We start from the raw sequence: 17246 nt of genomic DNA on the forward strand, positions 1-17246 counted from the left end.
TAAAAGAATAACTGAGGGACTAAAATTACAGTTTCCCCTTTCCTTTATTTCTGCACTTTCTAATAGAAAAAGTTTAAAACAGAAGAGATTCCAACAAAACCTTCCCCATGAATGCATTCGATCACATTCAGAAGCGCAACAATTGGCGCGTGATTGCTAACCTCTTCTTTACCCTATCAACATCCTACCATAAAGAAAGGGACCTACAAAGCAAAGCAAACAAGAAAAAGGGTACAGAAGCTTTGAATCTCAGATACCTCTCCCCCTTATCTATTCTCATGTCGTATGCAACTTCAAAACCCTACTTAACTATCGCTAAATCGTTAACCGCCGACCACAGAATCAGCTGAATTGTTATTTGATTGAACATTTGAAGGTGTGACTGTAAAATGTCTGCTATTGTTTGCGGCAAGAGATCGTTCTTCGAAGATTTACAATCGCCGTCGCCGACTTCAGCATCGCCGCCTATTTCTAAGAAGCTCCGATGTTCCTCCACCTCTCCGATTCGATTATCGTCTTCGTCGCCGCCGCCTCTGCAGGCGGCTGTCATCGATCAGCTGAGAGCTTTGTTTCCTGATATGAACAGTCAGGTATCCGCCCCTCCTAGAAATTTGTTGTTGTAAATGTTCGTTAATCGGAGAAATGTTGTAGAACGTGCTAATATTCTTCTTTCTTCCCTTTTTTTTTGGTTATTATAAGTAAATTATTTGGTATCGTTATGAAATGGTCCGAATGTAGGAGGATGAATATTATAGATGACTTGTTATTTTTATTTGGTTATTGTAAGTATTTCTCTGCGATAGTAAAGAATAAACCATTTTAAGTTACTTTTTGGGCCGGGTGGGGGGTGGGGTGGGGGGGGGGACTGGTTTGCAGCTCTTTAAGCTCAAATGTCCAAGCCTGTCAATGAACGACTTTGGAGATGAACCAAAAACGTATCGTTATTTCATCATCTCACGTTATCTACACGAAATTCATTTCAGTTTGGGACATTTTGAAGTGTTTGATACTATTTAAATTCTAAACAACTTTTAAAGTACATTCAAATGTATGAAACTGTTCAACTTTTAATCTCAATGTAATGCTTGCTAGGCTACCTACATGTGAACAATGCTCTGTGCACCGGGTTGTCTTTATCCTGGGTGGTCTTCTACTATAAGAATCTCGAATGCTGTAATCAATTACTTACTTACACGGTGCAAAGATTCTAAATTTTAATGTGTTCTGTATTTCTGTGGAAATACATTGCTGTTGCTTTTGTTTGACAAGTTTCTGGGTACTTAGTGTTTTATTATCTACTGTTCAGCTTCTTGAGAAAGCCTTGGAGGAATGTGGCAATGATTTGGATGCCGCCATTACGAGACTGCATGGACTTCATGTTAGATATGCAGAAGGAAATTTAGTTACTGCTTCAGAAGCTGATGGAGAGATGGACGGTGGTATGTATAAACATTATGTTTCGATATCATGAGTTTGCTGATTAAGGAAATACTAAGTTTTTCCTCATGTTTATTACTCCATACATCTCAAAATGATTCCTAATTTTGTGACGTTGGAGTGAATACATATGCACACGAATGTATTAGCTACATTATTAATTGCATATCGTTGCAAAATTGTGTGGAAAAAGCTCAACTACATCCCTTCCATCAGCCAAAGGGAGATTGTGGGATCAACTTAAGTACTCCTAAATAGGGTTTAGTTCTCAGTGACATGACAGTGGATTCTATGGTGTTTGCTGGTCATTGAAATGGACATTTTCTCCGGAATTTTCTGGCCCTGTCTGTTCCCACAATTGCTACTCATTTTAGTTACCTACTTCTCCAGCATGCTATTTTAGGGTATAGAACCTCGTTGACATAAAAAAGAGTTGTATAAAAATTAACTAAATAACACAAATTGGAGTTATAATTAGGATACAAATTAGACTGTTACTATTTATTGCTTACCGTGGATAAATAAAAACTTTGTAATGGCTTGTGCATGAGGTTCAAAAAGGAAAAGCCTACTAAGTAACTATATGTATTGCTGATACTTCGCAGTTAAAGCCATATGTCTGATGTTATAAGATAAGCATCCGACGGTGCAAAGAAATTTCAAGATATGTTCATGTGACTAGTTCTTTTGGAGGAACTCATACATGTGTCCACTTAGCAGTTCATTAGAATCTTGTGACCCACGTATATTTATCTGATCTGTAGGAATTAGTGTAGAATGGAATGAAACTATTTAGTATTCAGGTGCACACAACTCAGGTGATATCAGGTGCACCTTCTACGTTGAAAACTTTGGCATCAGTCCTCTCTGATGAATTACAGGTTCTTGTTGATATACAAATGTCATGCCATTTCTCTTTTTTCTAGTGAATCTTCATTGGATCAACTGAATGGTTGTTATATTCTAGAAGTAGATTAATCAAAAACCTCATTAGCCAAGTCCAGATTTTCATAAATTGTAGAGGACCAGGGGTAAGGAATCTAATTTGCATGCAAAAATTTGCAGGTACAGTGCCCACTACTTCTGTCCTAAATGATCTTCCGGCTGATGGTGCAGAATGGGTGGAGTTGTTTGTGAGGGAAATGATGAGTGCTACAAGCATAGATGATGCTAGGACTCGCTCAACAAGAGTGTTGGAGAGCTTAGAGAAATCTATTTGTGCAGGTAGTGCAGAAGCAGCCCAAAATTTTCAGAAGGTTGGTGTTGTATTTATGTATATTGTAGTTCGTTGATTTTACCAGACAACAAATTTCCTGGCAAAGAATTGTGGGATGATATTTCACTTCTAGAAACTCCGTCGGCGATATTCACATACTTTTCTGGTGCATTTACTGATTGTGCTCAGAAGAGTTATGCTAGAAAACTGTTTTGGGAATGCCCATATTGTTGGCTCTCCAATGCATTCTAAGATTTCTTTGCTTTGTTTCATGAGCTTGCAGATACTCATGTTTGCAACTTACCTTTTCAACATCCTAGTTTATTGACTTTTGCCTATCATTTCTGATGTTCACCATGCCTTATACTTCCAGGAAAATATGATGCTGAAGGAGCAAATAGAAATGATTCTTCGAGACAATGCCATTCTCAAACGTGCAGTGGCAATCCAACATGAACGTCAAAAGGAGTACGATGATAGGAACGAGGAAGTACAGCATCTGAAGCAGTTGATTGTTCAATATCAAGAGGAATTGAGAAATCTTGAGGTAAAAGCTGGATCTTCATATATTAATTTTCTTGCTTTAACTCACTATACATGGATATGTGTTTTACTTTTATTTACTCCTGTATTTGCACCGTTGATGCAAGTTTGCTCGCAGTGCATGCATATGGCCTAGTGTAATACATAGTAACTATCATCCTACTTCATATATAGACGTATTCAGGTTTCTCCAGTCTTAGACTTCCTGATTTCATAGTCATCATTGCAGGTCAACAATTATGCTTTGAAAATGCATTTGCAGCACGCTCAGCAATGCAACTCTATCCCTGGACGCTTCCATCCAGACGTCTTCTAATATTGAGATGTTTTCAAACAAAGAAGATGGAACCTAGAAAGAGAGCAATCCGGTTGACATCTTGTTAGCTGTGATATAGGATGTCTGAATAAATTTCTATTATATCTGATAGTAGTCTCTCGAGTTATAAGGTTATGTTGAGTTGAGCCGGCTGCTGTTGATGATCTCACACAGTAGCATGTATGGGGCATCATACGGGTAGTAAGGCCTAAAAAGGAGTTTCTTCGAATTATGTAACAAAGCTGTTTTACTGTCCAAATGAGTCACTTTCTTCTTGTGCAAATTCAATCATCTCATAGCCTCTTCATTCATTATGAATAGCATCAGTCCTCTGTACGATTTTATGCAATGATATGAATTATAAGTATATTACAACGTCTGTAAGTGTTTTAACCCCGTCTGGAGAGACTGCATTCTTGGTGACACTGAGTGCGTGCAAAGTAGTAGTGCTATTTCACCTGCCAAGCTTTGGATCGCGCTGAGTTTTTAGTCATCCAAAGCTTGAAGTCAGATTGTCAAAAGGGTACAAGTTTTACCTCTTCATGGTACTCTTGAATTTCCCTCTTTCAGTTCCAGGTTGATAAAATGTGCATTCAAGATTACTTTTTAAACAATAGTCTTAATACACTTGTAATTGGTGCATTTAACCCAATAATCTATGGGGTGTATTTAGAGGGTGAAATTCAAAAATAGTTAGATTTACAACTGGTTGTTCAAAAATAGCTCAGTTTCAAAAGTAATCGAAATTTAGCTACTTTATGTAAAGATAAATCTGAGTGAAAACACTGTTCAAAACCCGGAAAATATGCCAGTATATTATGCTGGGGTTCCAGCATAAGTATACTTGAACTCCAACATATTATACTTGAGTTCCAAGATAAGTATGCTGGAACTCCAGCATAATGTGATGGAGTTCCAGCATAATATGACACTAGAACTCCAGTATAATATACTGGAGTTCCAGCAAGTATACCGGTCCAGTATAATATACTGGAGTTTGGAGCACTGGTGCTCCAGTTTCCAGTATATTATACTGGAGCCAGCAAAGTATATCGTCCAACATAATATGCTGGAGTTCATATACAGGTGCATCGAACTCCAGTATATTTTGCTGGACCGGTCTCTGCTACAGCAAAATAGTGGCTATTTTCATTGACTTGGTAAACGCTGGCTATTTTTGAATGACCAGTCCTAAAACTGTCTATACCATGCTATTTTTACGTATTTAGAGGGTGTCAAATGGGCGGGTAGGGTTGATTTTGGGCGGGTTAAAAATGTTGAGCAATATTGACCCGTCCAAAAGTTATTTGGGCAGAGATATGCTAGGTCAAAATATGCTAAAATTTGGGTTATAGTCCAATCTGCTCAACTCTTACCAGGCTTTAATTAATATATGTTGTTTTTTATGAATTGTTTAATTACCAAATAAGACTTTCTTTTCTTTTGTTATGGTCATATGTACCATATGAAACAAAAAGGAATTATTTTTAGATATTTAAGCAAAGTTGCTCATGGATCAGGGTAAGGCTGCGTATATAATGAAAGATGAGGAAGAGTATACTCTGTAGTGAGATAGTTGTTCTCCTAATCGACTACTTATTATGATAATGAACATTCCACTTAAAAACTAAAAAACGACTCTCCGGGCGGTTACCTTTTTTTTTCATATTCATATTTATATCCTCTGCAACCATTGTTGGGACGGACTTTCGTGGAAAAGAAAAAAGATCTTTATCGGATTGGAAGCGATGACTTAAGCCTCTTTCTTCTTCTTTTCTTATAGGGCGTTTAAAGAGCGTGACTCTTTAGTTTAATTAAGTTCAAATTAGTTAAATTAAAAGGCCCCATTTGATTCAATTCATGAATTAGCCCACTATGAGTCTACTACATTTTATTTTAATAATTATTATAATTAATTAGATAATAATAATAATTAAGTATATCATTCGTGTCTCTGTTACAACACAGCGAAACTAAATGGTTCGAATCTAAATTGATTTTAGGCTGTACACCTAACCCTTGTGGTCCGGCCCTTCCCTGGACCTAACACATAGCGGGCGCTTAGCGTACTGGGTTGTCCTTTGCTCATGGATCAATTTGAGCGACAAATCAGCTCAACATTAGATGAGCTGGATCAAGATGCTCTGACTCAACAATGAGCAGCCCAACCTTGGGCGAATTGGGCGCGTTGATTGATTTGGGCTCAAATTACCATCCAACGTGCCGGGACAAGTGCACAAATAACCATACTATTTAGAGATTAGTCAGTACTTATTTTGTCATGAAATTTTAAATTAAAAATCCTAATTTCAGGACAAATCATAACATTTTTATCCTGAAAAATTGAACTAAAATTCAGACACACTAAAAATTAAACTGAAACTCAGAACATACTAGCTAATTTCTAAACAGTTGCCTGAGGTCATTTCTAGCAATGTGCCACGATATAAATGAGAATGGAACGGGTTCAATTTCCTAGGACTCGAACCCAGTAACAAAGGGATTTACTTTATACACACTATTGTCTAAAAATAATTTACGTTATACACGCTATAGGGTAAAAAGATATTTTATTTATTTGAATATACTGTTCTCCCCAAAGACGACATTTAAATTTTATTGGATTTAAATCCATAAAATAATTTGAATTATATTTTAAATTCAAGATATATTGGATCAAATAAATATTATGGGTTAATATAATTGAATTAATTATATAAGTTCAATATATATGGATTAAATAAATAAGTCTTAATCCATTGGGATAGCCCATTTAATTGGGCTAAAGTGATGGGTCCACTTCATAAAGTCCAAGATGGCATCTTCCTAGAGGTCCAGTTTGGTGCCACGTGTCAAATGACGTGGCGTGCCAAGTCAAACAGAAGAGCCAATAGGATCATGCCACGTGTCAAAATGACAAGGCATGCCAGGTCACACTAAAAGGCCAATGAAATCGTGCTACATGGTGCAAGTGACATGTTCTGGCCAATCAAATGCAGTCATGTCACACTTCAATTTGATTGGTTGGAAAGAGTTTGTTCTTATCACAACTCTTCCCTCCCACAACTATAAATAGAGGTCTTCATAACTCAGAAAAGACACCAGAAGTTATAATAAGAAGCAAGAAAGAGCTCGTGGATCAAACGCTGCAAATTCCTCCACAAGTTTCAAGCTTCAAATTCAAGTTCAAGAAATCAAGTGCAAGTTCAAGAACGAAGAACAAATCAAGTTCAAGTTCAAGCAATCAAGCTCAAGCTCAAGAACAAGATCATCGTTCGAGGCAACAAATACATATTCAAGATCAAGCTCAAAGGCCCTTGAATTTATTTACTATTGGAAGGAAGAATCAGAGGATTCATAGAGATTGTAACACTCAAATATTCGAAATAAAATACTATGATTGTTGCAATATTTTTTGGTCTTGGTCTTATTTTTCCGATCAAATTTATTGTCTACAAATTCTGGCACGCCCAGTGGGACAATCTCTACCTCTCATCTCAACCTTTCAATCACCAAAGTTCAAGAACATTGAAATGGCTTCAAAGAAAATCAACTCCGGTTCAACTTCCACCAAGGCTGCTAACTCCAGGTTCTATGCTGATGTGGAAAGCATCCTTGATGTTACCTTTGGAAGCTTTGGACCAGTTACAAGGAGCAAAGCAAGCTCTTTAGGACAACAAGCACCCCAAGAGCCGTCCGCATCAACCCCTATTTTCGGATCTTTATCCTCAAAAGGAGCAAGATCTTCCACAAACGCATCTGAAGGAGGAAACGATGTTGCTGAAAAAATCGAGAAAACTTTTGCTCTGCTTGACCTCTCCGAATCCAAGCACTCTGCTGTGTAGGAAGATGATGATGCTTCAAGCGATGGATCTTCCCCACTTACACCACATAGTGTGAGCCAATCAAGGATCAATCTGTGTGAAAATCCATGCTACTCTCTGTCATCCACGACAATCATGCAAGTCATGGTGACAAACACTTCATCTATGGAGGAGCAGTTGGCAAACTTGGCGGAAGCAATTGATGGCTTGACCAAATGCATGCAAAATCAAGAGGCTAGAATTGACAAGCTAACAGACAGAGTGAGAATCTTGATGGAAGAAGAATCTACCCATGCACCCGGCAAGCTCCCAGAAGTTCTAGAGAGTGACTCTCCCCTAAGACAAGCAGCATCCACTAAGGCTATCTCTGTCTCATCTGAAGGGATGATTCCAATCGATCAACTGAAGGAGTTCATCGAAGGAACCATTAAGAACAAATATGAAGTTGCTGCCAAATCCTCCCTTACATATGTAGAGCTGTACACTGCAAGGGTCGATATGTTGAAAATGCCTGCTGGCTATCAACCTCCGAAGTTTCAACAGTTTGATGGTAAAGGTAACCCAAAGCAACATATTGCGCACTTCGTGGAGACATGCAACAATGCTGTGACTTATGGAGATTACCTCATCAAGCAGTTAGTCCGCTCGCTAAAAGGAAATGATTTTGACTGGTACACGGACCTCGAGGCTGGATCTATCGATAAGGCTGTATTGTGGTCCGGGCCAGGGCCAAACGGGCCTAAACAGGCCGGGCTGAGGCGGTCCCGGGCCAAACTGTCCGGGATTCACGGTCCCAATGTGTGGAACCGGCCCACGGTGGTCCTAAGCTCACATGGTCCCGGGCTAAATGGGTCGGGCCCGCGGGCCTAAACTGGCCTAACGAGGTTTTTTTCGTTCCGGGCTATTTTTTTATTTTTTTTATCTAAGGCACTTTCTTATTTATCTAAGGCATTTTCTTGTAAACTATATATGTATATACTAGTATAAATTGCTTATATATAGCTATATAAATATATATAGTATATATAGTATGTATATATAAGGGTGTATTATGTGTATATATAATTATATATTGCCTTATGCCTATATATATGTGTGTGTATGTATATATATATATATATATATATATATATATATATATATATAGTTTATATGTATTAGATATATATATAGTTTATATGTATTATAGATATATATGTAGTTTATATGTATTAGATATATATATATAGTTTATATGTATTAGATATATAATATATATACTATATCAAATTTAAACACAAAATAAATTGCAAAGAAATATTCAAGGGAATGTCTTATATATTTTACTATTATGACATTAACAAAGAATGACAATATCTTTCTTAGTCTTCCTCCCCCCAATGGAATGAGCACAACAAGGTACTAATACCACCATTAAAAGGAAAACAAACTAAGGAAGATGTGCCAAAATACAAGTTACATGTTAGTCTATGTATTATCTCTAACAAATCTCATAAATCCTTCAACGTCCGGAGGAATTTCCGTTGGTGGTGGTGGAAAAGAAGCTTGTTCATTACCGCTTCCGGGCGAAGTAGCATCCTGCGCAAGTTCCGCTAGCATTTCTTCATAAGCTTCATCTATCTCCGGTTGTGATTCTGCAAGTCCAAAATTTCTTCTTTCCGAACGGATCCAATCTCGGAAGAGTACTGATTTTTCCAAGCTCTCCCTCATAGACGCTCTATGATCACCGATTTGAAGTCTCGCTTGACTGAATGCGCTCTCCGATGCCACTGTTAAGCTTGAACACTTAAAATATCTCAAGCCATCCTTGAAAGAACCGAATAATGTTTTTGTTTGTCCTTCCACCATTCCAAAACATCGAAGGAGCCGTCAGAATTCTCTGATTCAAGTCCCTGCGAAAAATAAACTTGAAGCTCATTTAGTTGTGAACTATCACCAAAATTATCACCTTGAGAACCCCTGAACTCCGTCCAAGAACTAAAGGCTTTTAGGCCCGCAGTTCTTTTAGATGCTTGAGAACTAGACGAAGTAGGAGTTGGAACATTTGGTCTAGTTCTACGGCCAAATTCATCATATTTTTTAAAATAGTCTCTAAGTCACTTCTACGATTTGAATAAAAAAATCAATTAAGAACCATTTTAACCTTTTCAATTTCTACATTTAAAACTTTCATACCAGCACCGACGATTAAATGGTAAATATGACAAATACATCTAACATGAAAAATATTACTAAATGCAGGATTTAGTGTAGTTGTAAGCAAGCCTATAGCGTTAGTGTTACTAGAAGCATTATCCATTAAAACCGACATAATTTTATCTCTAATGCAAAAATATCTACAAATATCTGCAACTGTGTTAGCAATAAACTTACCTGTGTGGTGTGAATTAATTATTCTATAAGCAATAATGCGCTTTTGCATTATCCACTCCTCATCTATCCAATGACTTGTAACAGTTAGATAATCACAGTCATTACCACTTCTACCAATATCAGTAGTAATAGCAATACGACAATCTATATGAGTAAATAAATAGCGCAAAAATTATTCATATTCATGTTTATATTTATAAATATCGCTCTTTACGGTTACGCGAGGCCATCTTTTATAAGTAGGATTAAAAACTCTTCTAATATAATGCACAAAATGAGGGTTAGAAGGAAAACTATAGGGTAAGCACATGACAGTAACCATTTTTGCCAATTCTTCACGATCTTTATTTGGATCATAATATAAAATTCCACCGGTAACAGTGTTAATTCCCGGTTGAACTAGATTTGAACCTGTACTAGGGTTAATCGTAGTATCTACACTTGTCCCCTCTTGCGCAACTTTCATTTGTAAATATCTAGCTTTATCTCTAGGGTGTTTCAATATGTGTCTAGTCAAACTACCCATACCGCTACGGTCTCCAGTAAATTTATGAACCAACAAAGACCCACAAGTTTTACACTTAGCCTTATTTTGTTCTCTTAATTGAGTAAAAAAAATGCCAAACAAGAGATGTTTCGGGCCGTTTAGAAGGTTTTCTATTAAAAGTAGGGGTTACTACAGGAGGGTCAAGCGGGACATCAGTTGGGTTATTAACAGGACTAGTAGGTGTATCATCTAAATCCGGTTGCGTTTCATCTAAATCATCATTTTCCTCATCATTTTCAAAGATAGTTTTGATTAGGATAAAGAACATTCATAACTTCTTCATTTAATTGTTGACCTGGTGCAACATCATGGCAAAATTGACTATCGAAAAATTAAAAAAAAGGGTTATCACTATTAAGAATAACAGGTGGAGGAGGACGGATAACAGGTCTGGGTCGGGGAGCTGGGGGAAGAGGAGTAGCTTGGCTACTAGATTCACCAATTTTAGATTTTCCCTTACCCTTACCACCAAATATTTTTTTTCAAAGAAAAGTCCATATTAATTATAATTATACTAAATAAAACAAACAAAACTATAATATTAAAACTTAAGAGTTAGAACGAGTTTACTGAATTGACGAACAACTTCTTGAAAATTGAATATCGTTGAAGACTTGAATACTTCAATTCACCAACTTCACAATTTTTCACGAAATTGCAATAATAAAGTAAGCAATTATAGAAGAAAATTAGAGAGAGATTGATGAATTTGTGAGTAAAAATGAAAGAATGAGGGGGGGGGGGTACTTATAGTTGAGAATTGGGAAAAAGTGTAATTATAAAAAGTTTGGGGTTAAAACAAAGTTTGGGGGCCAAATGGCTATTTTTTAAAGTGCCAAACGGTTGAATTTTGATGGCCAACGGCTAGATTTTAAAAATCTGACCGTTGGTCATTTTTTTAAAAAAAGTTAGGGCCCGTTTGCCCCGTTGGGCCCAGTTGAACCGACCCAGGCCTGCCTGCCGGTTCCGGGCTTAATGGTCCCGGGCTCACGGGCTATTTGGGTTGGACCAGCCCGCTACGGGCTTATGCACCACTAGAGACCGGGCCTGATTGAACCGGCCCGTTTGGCCTGCGGTCCTGGGCCGGTCCCAGGCCGGGCCCGGACCACAATATAGCCTTATCTATCGACAGCTGGGATCAACTAGAGCAAGAATTCCTCAATCACTTTTATAGCACAAGATGCACGGTAAGTATGATAGAGCTTATAAATACCCGTCAACGAAAGAGGGAACCAGTTATCGACTTTATCAATCGTTGGAGGAATGCAAGCCTCAACTGCAAAGACAGGCTTAGTGAAGCTTCAGGCATAGAGATGTGCATCCAAGGCATGCATTGGGGATTGCGCTACATCTTGCAAGGTATCAAGCCTGACACATTCGAAGAACTTGCAACTCGTGCCCATGACATGGAATTGAACATGGCCTCTGCTGGAAATGAAAGGCTTCCCATCTACGAACCTCGCAAAGGGAATGACAAGCAAGAAGTCAGGAAGTGGGGCAAGTTCCTACCCAAGTCTGAAAGCAAAGAAGCTATGAATGTCAACACGTCACCTATGAAGTTCACGACGAAGGTGAGCAAGAAGCAGAGTATGAAATCCACTTCTTTTCACGATAAACCAAGTGGAAAGTTGACTCTAAAAGAAATGAAAGAGAAAGACTACCCATTTCTAGATTTCGATGTACCAGCTATCTTTGAAAAACTCCTTGAGTTAAATCTCATTGAGCTTCCAGAGATGAAGCGACCAAATGAAGTTGGGAAAACAAATGACCCAAACTACTGCAAATATCACTAACTTGTAAGCTACCCTCTGGAGAAGTGCTTTGTCTTCAAGAATAAAGTCATGGATTTGACTCGCGAAAAGAAGATCGTTCTTGAAGATGAGAAAGTAAGCGCGAATCAAGTCTCTATCACCTTTGGCTCATTCAATCTATAGGAGTTATGGAGTTTAGCAGGAATCAAAAATGAAGAATTACTGGAGAACAACAAAGTTGAAGACGAACAACCTGATGATGATGAAGGTTGGACGTTGGTGACTCGGCGTAGGCGCCACAAAAGGATCCCACGAACAGAATCAATAGAACAACTAACAAGGAAGATGATGGTAAAAAGACCAATGAAAAAGAATCCAGTTAGGCATTTGAAGAAAGCAAAAGTGGAGATGCACCACCCTCAAAAGCCACGACATCCAGTGACCTTGGAGGAGTTCTTACCAAGTTGGTTTTGCACGAAGATTTTCCATGAAGGCATTGATGCCTCTTGTTGCCATGCTGACAAAAGGGAAAAAAAGAGTGATGACCTACCGTTAGCGCCATCTTCGAAAAAACCCATTGAGTCCACTCCTCAAGAAGTTAATGCTTGTGAGGAAAAGGTCACGTTCACAAATGACGATCTTTTGCTTGGTGACACTCCTCATAACCGCCCATTCTACCTGGTTGGCTATATGTGCGACGAAAGGGTAAATCAAATTTTGGTTGATGGAGGATCCTCAGTGAACATTTTGCCAATACATCTGTGAAAGAACTTGGTATTCCCATGAACAAACTCTCAGAAAGTCATGTGATGATCCAAGGATTCAACCAAGGGGGGCAAAGATCCATAGGCGCGATCAGGATGGGAATCACTATTGAAGATATGCAATCAAGTGCATGGTTGCATGTGATCGACGCGAAGACTTCATACAATGTTTTGCTTGGGAGGCCTTGGATACATGAGAATAGAGTAGTTCCATCTACCTACCATCAATGTTTAGAATACTCGAGGGTGAAGTCGAGAAGACGGTAGTTGCTGATGATGAGCCATTCACTAAGGCCGAGTCACACTTTGCCGATGCAAAGTTCTACTTGAAAAATCGCGTTGTGAAGGAGCTGAAAGATGATGATGGCATGAAAAGCAAGAATAAAGAGCCCTCAACTAAAAGAGAAGAGGTGACTACTAGTGAAGCCAAAGCTGTTAGTAAGGAGGTACAACCCAATGCGAGTAAATCTTATAGAGGGAATATTACGTCTTATGGCAAGAAAGTAAGTTCAGCGCTCCAATATGTCCCTAAAAGGAATAAAGACGAAGGTGAACCATCTAATCGCCAAGCTAACATGCTAAAGGAGTTAAATCTTCCGGTTTAACGAATTGAGGCAGTAAAGTCGTCCTCAATGCCGCTTGCAGGTTTTGTAACCTAAAATCGTTTGCAGAATGTGGCACTCCCTACAAAGCGAACAAATGAAGGTTTTGACCATAACGCTTACAAGCTATTTGCAAAAGCTGGATACAATCCCAATGAGCCGTCAAAGTTAGGGAAGTTCCCATCAGAAGCTGCAACGAGGCAACCACGTGAAGGTTTGGGATATAAGCAACCGTCACTAGTGCGCATCTCAATAAGAAGGGCGAGCAGCAATTTTATCATTGTAGAAGATGAATCAGCCGCTTCTAACAAGCCTTCTGTCTTTGATCGACTTGAAAAATCACCTGTGATGACCTCCGTGTTTGAAAGATTGGGTTCATTAAAGAAGGGGAACAAGTTCCGGAGAAATTCTCAAAGCATAAGGACAACCGATTCACCCAAATCCATGAGATCTCTAAGGATTTCCAAAGTTTGGTTCCTTCTAGAATGAGGCAACAAACAGAACTTGTGGTTTCATGTAAAGAAGTACTGAAGTTAAATCCATATACTGTGGTCTATACTAAGGAACATGATGAATACGAAGAAAGTGTGGGTTCTTCGTATCATGTTACTGTACAAGTCGAGAATGGCATTCCATCTTCAATGGAAGATAATGTGGAATTGGAGGATGTTTCACCGTGTTATCACATATCCTTCAATGATGGGGACCCTCAAGAAGATGAAGATGTGAAAGACGCTCCACCTGAACTTGAAGAAGGAGTGAAGACGACAGTTGATGCCTTAAAAGAAGTTAACTTTAGCCTTATGAAGAACCAAGACCCACCTACCTAAGTGCTTTACTAGAAACTGATGAAGAGAGCACTTATATTGAGTTACTCAAAGAGTTCAGGGATGTCTTTGCTTGGAGTTACAAAGAGATGCCTGGCTTGGACCCGAAAGTAGCAGTCCATCACCTTGCAGTCAAAAATGGTACTCGTCCTGTTAGATAAGGTCAAAGGCGTTTTATGCCAGACTTGGTTCCCTTGATTGAAATCAAAGTTAACAAACTCATTGAAGCTGGCTTTATTCGCGAAGTTAAATACCCAACATGGGTTTCAAGTATAGTCTCTGTAAGGAAAAAGAATGGCCAGATTCGAGTGTGCGTTGACTTTAGAGATCTCAACAATGCATGTCCGAAAGATGAATTTCCGCTTCCTATTCCAGACCTGATGATCGATGCTGCTACTGTTTACGAGGCAATATTTTTCATGGACGATTCATCGGGATATAACCAAATACGCATGGCACCAAAAGATGAAGAGCTTACTGCATTCCGTACCACAAAGGGCATTTATTGCTACAAGGTAATACCTTTTGTCTTGAAGAACGCTAGTGCTACTTACCAAAGGGCTATGTAGAATATTTTTGACGATCTTCTCCATAAGAATGTCGAATGTTATGTTGACAACTTGGTGGTGAAATCAAGAGAGAAGGGCGACCACATGAAAGACTTGAGGATGGTATTTGAATTGCTCCGGAGAAACCAACTTAGGATGAACCCATTGAAATGTGCTTTTGGAGTTACTTCTAGAAAGTTCCTTGGTTTCATTGTCCGACATCGAGGGATCGAAATTGATCAAGCCAAAGTGGATGCCATTTTGAAAATGCCTGAGCCTCGAGATATCCATGAATTGAAAAGTCTGCAAGGAAAGCTAGCATACCTTAGAAGATTCATATCAAACCTGGATAGGAGGTGCCAACAATTTAGTCGCCTCATGAAGAAAAGCGTTCCTTTCAAGTGGGATCAGGCTTGTAGCAATGCCTTCGAAAGTATCAAAACCTACTTGATGAAGCCTCCAGTTTTAGCAGCTCCTATACCTGGAAAGCCATTGATATTATACATTGCGGTATATGAAAGGTCTGTTGGAGCACTGTTGGCCCAAGAAAATAGTAAGGGGAAAGAAAACTCTATTTACTACTTGAGCAGGATGATGACACCTAACGAGTTGAATTATTCGCCAATTGAAAAGTTGTGTTTGGCGCTAGTCTTCTCAATTCAAAAGTTGAAGCACTACTTTCAAGCTCATATTGTCCGTCTTGTTTCTAAATCAAATCCCATCAAGTTCGTGACGTCAAAACCTGTTCTTAGTGATCGACTAGCGAGATGGTACCTCCAATTTCAACAATTCGAGATTTTGTACATCCCTCAAAAGGTTGTAAAAGGACAAGCATTGACAGACTTCTTGGCAGATCATCCGATACCTGATGACTGGGAGCTAACTGATGAGTTACCTGATGAGGACGCAATGGTCGTTGAAGTTCAACCTCCATGGAAGATGTACTTTGATGGTGCTGCACATCGTTGGGGAGCCGGGGCTGGCGTAGTATTTGTCACTCCCCAAGGTGAAGTCTTACCCTACTCATTCACCTTGACACAACTCTGTTCCAACAATGTTGCTGAGTATCAAGCATTAATACTTGGGCTTGAAATGGCCGTTGATATGAACCAATTGCAATTTCAAGTTTTTGGTGACTCCCAGTTAGTGGTCAATCAACTTTTGGGTAGTTACGAGGTCAAAAAGCCTGAACTACGCCCATATCATGATTATGCTAAAAAGTTGATGGGGTGGCTCGGGGATGTGACTATTTAGCATGTGCCAAGGAAAGAAAATAAGAAAGCTAATGCTTTAGTTGCTTTAGCTGCTCTAGCTTCATCATTAGCCCTGTCTGACCAAGCGCAAGTTACCATCTGCCAAAAATAGGTAGTACCGCCGCTAAATAGGCTGAAGGTGAAGAAAATGAACTCAAGCATCTTGTCATTGTTTCTAAAGTTGAGAAAGAAGAATGGCGACAACCCATTATCGACTACTTATGCTATGGGATACTTCCAGAAAATCCGAGGAGAAGGACTGAAATCCATCGTCGCGCACCTCACTTCCTTTACTACAAGGATACTCTATATAGAAGGTCGTTCGAGGGAGTACTCTTGTGATGCCTAGGAGAGGAAGAAGCGCTCCAAGCTTTGCAAGAGGCACATTCTGGGGTATGTGGGTCACACCAGTCTGGACCAAAGCTCCACTTCCATATAAAAAGGATGGGATATTATTGGCCAACGATGGTAAAAGATTGCTTAGACTATGCCTGAAGATGCAAGGCTTGTCAATTCCATGCAAATTTTATTCATCAACCTCCTGAAGTGTAGCACCCGACTGTTGCATCCTGGCCATTTGACGCTTGGGGATTGGATGTTGTTTGACCACTGCCAAAGTCCTCTGGTGGCCACCTATACATCTTGGCTGCAACTAACTACTTCTCAAAATAGGTTGAAGCTATTGCTCTTAAGGAGGTAAAGAAGGAAAATGTTGCAAGTTTCATTCGAGTAAACAAAATCTATCGCTTTGGCATTCCCCATTACGTAATAACGGATAATGGAAAGCCATTCGATAATAGGTTGACAAACAAGATTTGCGATCTCTTTGGCTTCAAGCAACATAACTCTTCGATGTACAATGCTGCTGCCAATGGTCTAGCCGAGGCATTCAACAAGACTCTATGCAACTTGTTAAAGAAAGTCGTCGCTAAATACAAACGAGATTGGAATGACCGTATGGAAGAAGCTCTATGGGCATATAGGATGACTCACTGCACGCCAACACATGCGACTCCTTATTCACTCGTTTATAGGGTCGAAGTCGTCTTGCCACTTGAGCGTCAAATACCTTCATTACGACTGGCTATTCAAAAAGGGATCACTGATAAAGAAAATGCTCGACTTCGGTTAGCAGAGTTTGAAGCTCTTGATGAAAAGAGATTGGAATCTCAACAGAGTCTTGAATGTTATCAAGCTCGATTATCTCGCGCCTTCAATAAAAGAGTTCGCCCGAGATCCTTTCAA

General features: G+C 39.1%; 1 protein-coding gene across 1 annotated transcript; it reads left to right on the forward strand.

The window, feature by feature from the left end:
* The first annotated feature begins 207 nt into the window (after window positions 1-207).
* On the forward strand, window positions 208-3823 carry LOC107832637 (uncharacterized). The gene is made up of 5 exons (XM_016660497.2): window positions 208-590; window positions 1307-1439; window positions 2503-2693; window positions 3027-3200; window positions 3426-3823. The coding sequence occupies exons 1-5, from the start codon at window positions 390-392 to the stop codon at window positions 3510-3512; spliced, it is 786 nt and encodes a 261-aa protein (XP_016515983.1). The 5' UTR covers window positions 208-389; the 3' UTR covers window positions 3513-3823.
* The last annotated feature ends 13423 nt before the right edge of the window (window positions 3824-17246 follow it).

The sequence above is a fragment of the Nicotiana tabacum genome, chromosome 8 (assembly GCF_000715075.1).
Source record: "Nicotiana tabacum cultivar K326 chromosome 8, ASM71507v2, whole genome shotgun sequence".
NCBI lineage: Eukaryota > Viridiplantae > Streptophyta > Magnoliopsida > Solanales > Solanaceae > Nicotiana > Nicotiana tabacum.

Excerpts from the sequence above, each read along its gene's own strand:
- LOC107832637 (XM_016660497.2), top strand. The coding sequence starts at position 390 with ATGTCTGCTATTGTTTGCGGCAAGAGATCGTTCTTCGAAGATTTACAA. Across the intron at positions 591-1,306 it reads TTCCTGATATGAACAGTCAG|CTTCTTGAGAAAGCCTTGGA; the intron begins GTATCCGCCCCT and ends TCTACTGTTCAG. Across the intron at positions 1,440-2,502 it reads TGATGGAGAGATGGACGGTG|GTACAGTGCCCACTACTTCT; the intron begins GTATGTATAAAC and ends AAAAATTTGCAG.